This window comes from Larimichthys crocea, chromosome XIII, assembly GCF_000972845.2.
Source record: "Larimichthys crocea isolate SSNF chromosome XIII, L_crocea_2.0, whole genome shotgun sequence".
NCBI classification, from domain to species: domain Eukaryota; kingdom Metazoa; phylum Chordata; class Actinopteri; family Sciaenidae; genus Larimichthys; species Larimichthys crocea.
Genome location: NC_040023.1, coordinates 42306486 through 42311948, shown reverse-complemented (window position 1 = coordinate 42311948; position 5463 = coordinate 42306486). Strand labels below are relative to the sequence as shown.

At 41.0% G+C, this 5463-nt stretch overlaps 1 protein-coding gene across 1 annotated transcript; it reads right to left on the bottom strand.

Moving 5' to 3' along the window:
• Positions 1-3077: 3077 nt before the first annotated feature.
• lsm10 (LSM10, U7 small nuclear RNA associated) lies at positions 3078-5399 on the bottom strand. The gene is made up of 3 exons (XM_027287469.1): positions 5171-5399; positions 3889-3953; positions 3078-3792 (listed from the first exon to the last, which is right to left on the bottom strand). The coding sequence occupies exon 3, from the start codon at positions 3765-3767 to the stop codon at positions 3366-3368; it is 402 nt and encodes a 133-aa protein (XP_027143270.1). The 5' UTR covers positions 3768-3792; positions 3889-3953; positions 5171-5399; the 3' UTR covers positions 3078-3365.
• Positions 5400-5463: the final 64 nt, after the last annotated feature.

The window sequence follows — 5463 nt, the reverse complement described above, 5'->3', positions numbered from 1 at the left end:
ACTGCTGACCAGAGGGAGGTGATCTCTCCTCTGCTGGCCACAAACGCACCACAGTGAGGTCTGTTCTCTGTTAAGCCAGGAGGGTGGAACAGGAAATAGCTAGTCGGCTGCCATGGGCACAGGCCGTGGTGCTTCGGGGGTCGTGAATTAATTGAGCTCTTTGTATTTTAATCTCAGTGCTGAGGGAGGAAAAAAGGAGCTAACAGAGCATATTAAGCAAACAGTGGAATAGCAGCCAGACCAGAGGCAGCAGGTGCTGTTCATTGGAGTTCTTCCACCTGATGCCAGTTTACACATTTCATCATTTCAATCTCTACTGGATATTTAGATTCTTCTGTAGCATGTTAAACTTGTCTTGCCTGTTTATGGTTGTATTTATGATTCTAAATATTCATGCTGTCCTCTTAAGCTCTTTCATCATTTCTACAGATTAATCAGCTACCAAACATTTATTATTATTATATAAAAAAACAATGTCTGTGACATTTCAGATTTCATTTAATAACTGAAAAAAATCCCTCAAAGGTAAAATGATCCAGTATCTGAGAAAATATACATATACAAAAGTATTATCAGCTTTAAGTAAAAATCCATTGTGATAAATAACAGAAGGTTATCAGGAATGCATCAATGTGTAAATAGCACTTTACTGTTGTAGCTGCTTGAGGAAGAGTTAGTGTTAGTGGTTCTCAACATAGGGTTTGGAGTTACACATATTCTTTGGAACTTATGTCTGCTCCTTGTGTGTGTTTCTGTGTTATATTCATACCTTGAGCATAATTTCAATGGAAACATGAGATGTTTGAGGGGAACCGTTTCTCTGGTGGAACTCAGGCGTGTTAAATGTCTTTATCAGGAATCACAGGCCAAAGAGACAGACAGTGGTTTCATCTTTAACAACGGGTTGTATTCTACCAGTTTATAGATTTTTATGTGAAGTATGAATTGGTAAAGTAGCTAGTGAGTAAAGCTGTCAGATAAATGTAGTGGATTCAAAGTACAAACATTAGATTTGTAATTTAACATTTTTATTGGTTTACTTGGGCTTAAGTACAAAATCTGAGTCCTTCTTTGACCACTGCTGGAGTCAGTGACAATAAACCAAGCCGTGTTATGTATGGTAAAGAATTGTTTATGCGGTTGAGTGTCTGTAAAGTGCTATTCTGAATTTAGTGAGTGTTGATGTGGCGCTCAGTCGTGTTTTTAGCAAAGCAGTAAGCGGTCATTATGTGGGCTGCTGTCATTCAGACGCTCTCAAGGTTGGTTTTAAAGCAGTCGAGAGAAAAATATGTCCCTAAATACAGAGAGAGGCCACAGCCCAAACAATGACCCAACTACCAGAGGACATTCCTGTGTGCATATTGCTCTTAATTTACTGCAGCATTTCACTCACTTTAAATGATATGGCTGCTAAATGCACTCTCGTCTGTCTACAGTGTAGGGTTTGTCTGCTCGGGCTGTGTTATGTCAGGCCTGTCCTCTTCCTGACACTGTGCAGGAATAACATTCCGCACTGCAAATTCCTTAAATTCCCAAACGTATTTGTGTATGTGGAGAACACTGGGACAGCAGTTTCCAAGTGAAACACTCTCTTCCTTTCACCCGCTTTGCTTGTTTTCCATCGGGTTGGATGTCACAGCTCCACTCACAGCAGAGAGTGACAGCTCACTGATGCATGTAGTGAAGATGTTTGTGAGGTGAAGGCTGTGGAAACATGCCTGCTTGTTTTTCCCTGCGCCAGACTGGCACTGATCATGACTAATGTTTTCCTGCGTTTGGGCAGTTATTAACTTATGAGCTGCTTTCACAGACTCACAGACAGACAGACAGACAGGCTTTGTGGTGCATGCCAGCAATACTCAACAGCAAATACACCCTGGGCCACACCTGCAGCCAGTTCATTCTAACATGTTCCATTCATTTACATTTACATTTAGTCATTTGACGGACGCTTTTATCCAAAGCGACTTACAGAAAAGGGAACAATCAAGGTATAGTGCGATAAGAAGTGTTAGTGCAGCAATAAGTGCTTGTGACGATTCTAGGTGTAGAATTGTCGTGTAGTGTTGGAGAGGAGGTCCTCTCTAAAGAGCTGGAGGTCTTCAGGAGGTTTTTAAAGGTAAAGAGGGGCACCCCTGATCTGGTAGGAACTGGTAGTGCGTTCCACCAACAGGGAACAAAAGACGAGAAGAGTTTAGATTGCCTTGAATGAACGGGAGGCAGAGCCAGGCGTCGCTTATTGGAGGAGCGCAGCGGTCATGAGGTAACATATGTCTGTACAAGGGCATCCAAGTAGGTGGGTGCAGTACAAGAGACTACTTTGTAAGCGAGCATTAGTGATTTGAATTTAATGCGGGCTGCTACAGGTAGCTGATGGAGCTCAATGAGCAGCGGGGTGACATGACCTTTCGGGTTAGTTGTAGATCAGGCACGCTGCCGCATTCTGGATCATCTGAAGAGGTTTCACTGTGCAGGTTGGGAGGCCCGTCAGGAGGACGGTACAGTAATCTAGTCTGGAGATGACCATAGCTTGTGTCAGGAGTTGAGTAGCATGTCAAGTTAAGTAAGGTCTGATTTTTCTGATGTTGTAAAGTGCAAAGTGGCATGACCAGGAAACTGAGGCAGCATGATAGGAAAAGGTTAGATGGTCATCAGTCAAGTTTCTCACCACCCTGGTGGTCAATTCTAAAAAAGCTGTTCTGTGCTGAAACAGAGTTGTTTTTGAGGTTATTGCAATCCATAACTCCTGTATGCATTAAAAAATGATTTTATTAAGGGAAAAGAAGTTCAGGGCAGTTATTTTGTGTCAAAACACACAAAACACTGACTGATAAATGGGCCAATATCAGTTATCAGTTATGATGGTATACACTCTTTTCATGATGGTGATACTGGATGAAAGAGCAGATAAATCAACTGACAAAAAATTATCAGAAACTGTGAAAATCAAGTAATCATTTCAGTAACGTTCTCCAGCTTCACGTGTCAGCTGCTCCGTTCCATCATATTATAACTTTATATATTTCACTTGTAGTTGCAGATATAACAAAATAATAGAGGATCTCTCAGATTCCAGCTCCTGGAAAGTATGATGGTACATTTTCAGTTTTAATATTTTGTAGAGAAAAGATGGATCAATTAATATGGAAAATAATAGTTAGTTGCAGCTTACAGGTCATGGCCTCAGTGTGCACAAGAAAGAAGTTCAACTAAAGAGTCAGTTTTTTCTTCTCAGGCGGTTTCATTGGGAGGATTTTATCAACACAACGTGTCATTGTTGAATTATTTTGTGATCCTGCAGGTTGTAAACTGCTGGTCTCGTGTGAGATACAGAGTTTTAGGTCCTTGGATAAAAAATGAAAAAGTTATTTTGGTTTATTGATGTACTCTTTTCTGCCTCCTCCGTGACTGGCAAAGTTGCGGACTCGGTGGATCTTGGCCAGCTGGCTCTGTATGGTCTTCATTATGTCCACGTGGTCTGGGATGTGAACGTAGCGGATGTTCCTGCCGGTGACAAACAGGTCCTGCAGCCGGGTGAGCTGACCCCGTCTGTCCTGGTACAGCACATCCTCCAGCCGTACGTTCATGAAGGCGTCCACATTGACCACGCGGCCCTGTGCTGTGCTTTCATTCTTCAGGTCCACCGTTGTCACCTCTCCCTGCAGACCCTGCAGCAGGACCACCATGCTGTTCTCTGCAATTGTGCGCTCCCGAATAGAGTTGATGACTTCAGTTGGACCTGGAGACTCATTTCTGTGTGACTCCATGGACACAGAGGAAGATCAGGGATACCTGCAGACAGGAAGAAGTTTGCGATTAGCAGCACTAAACTGCTCATTAATGTCTAATGTTTTCTTGATGTTTGTCAACAGTTTGTATGATATCTACCTGTACGTTATGCTGCTCACTCTACTAATTGCATTGATTCCACTCCTGTGTTTAGTGAAGTTAAACTGAAATGAAAAAGAAAAAACAAGAACTGTGACATATGAAATGTATAAACTCTAATCAAAACCACTTGGTGTTTCAGGTACAGCCGGTCGTCCACTAATCAGATGATCTGTGGTTCAATCCCCGGCTCCTCCAGTCTGCATGTCGAAGTGTCCTTGGACAAGATTCTGAACTCCAAATTGCTCCTTAAAGCTGCACAATCAGTGTATGAATGTGTGTGAATGAATGTGCTCCTGTCTGGTGAGCAGTTGGCACCTTGCATGTCAACATCAACTTGATCCACTCTCTCTGTAGATACAAAAGGTTCAGTCAAACTAAAATAATTCTTATTTTCAGCTGATTATACACTAAATGAATGAAAACAGAACTGAATGCATATATATTACTGTATTGTGCCAATGGATTCTTCTGAATATTATACACTGGCCCTTTAAATTTTATATGTTAAAGTTATTTCAGACACACATTTCTCTCATCACTGTACTGCTCAAACACACCTGTTTCATAAAGCACTGATGGAGTATCAGCCAACATCTTATTGTTTGAGTCAAACTTCATGTCAGGGCAGACATAAAGATATCATAAAGATATCATTACCCAGAGAAATGGAAGCTCTCAGTCAGTGACAACACAGAGGATATCTGTAACAAGTCTTTATCAAACTTGATCATTCATTTATGCTATTGTAGCTTAAAGCGACCTCTGTGACTTCATATTAATAACTCATACGGACTTACTACTCAGCAGTCCACGACACGTTAAGTGCTGATAAAAAACTGATCGTGGAACAGTCAAATAACTAAATATAATGGTGCAGTGGTTGTGAAAGAAGTAATACATACACACACACACACACACACGATATATATTATAATATATATATATATATAAAATATATATATAATATATATATATAATATATATAAATATAAATATATATAATAATATATAACCACCCAGCTAACCCCCGGCCGACATCCGAACCACAGCCGCCACTATATAAGTATAAATGTATTTTTTATGGATATATATTATACATATATAGATTTTATAAAGACAGCGGCTCCTCATGTGTGCACGTTCACTTCACACACGCGCACTAAGACTGTGACGCACACGGTTAGCATGTTTCACTGTTAGCTTTAGCACGGAGGACGTCAGAGCCTGTAGAGAACACACAGACAACGTTACACTAACATTTGTTAAATGTTAGCTTTACCTGCGTTAGTTAAATGCTTGTTTGGTGTGAAGGCGGCGGGGGATGATGCGGAGTGCACAGGAAGTGCAGCGTGATGACGAGTCACTCTGCGCCCTGGGTTGGTTTTAACACGGAACAACAGCGGCCCCTGCAGGCCCCTCCACCTCACTCACACACTGACAACCAGCTGTGTTTATATCATACATGAAACTCTCAGTTTGATATAACTACATTCATCTGTTGCTGTCATTTGATATTATCTATATGTACAATATATTTTTCAACTTTTATTTAATCAAAAAAAGGTGTATCAT

What these genes read in the sequence shown, in the direction of transcription:
- lsm10 (XM_027287469.1), bottom strand. Translation starts at nt 3,767, where the DNA reads ATGGAGTCACACAGAAATGAGTCTCCAGGTCCAACTGAAGTCATCAAC.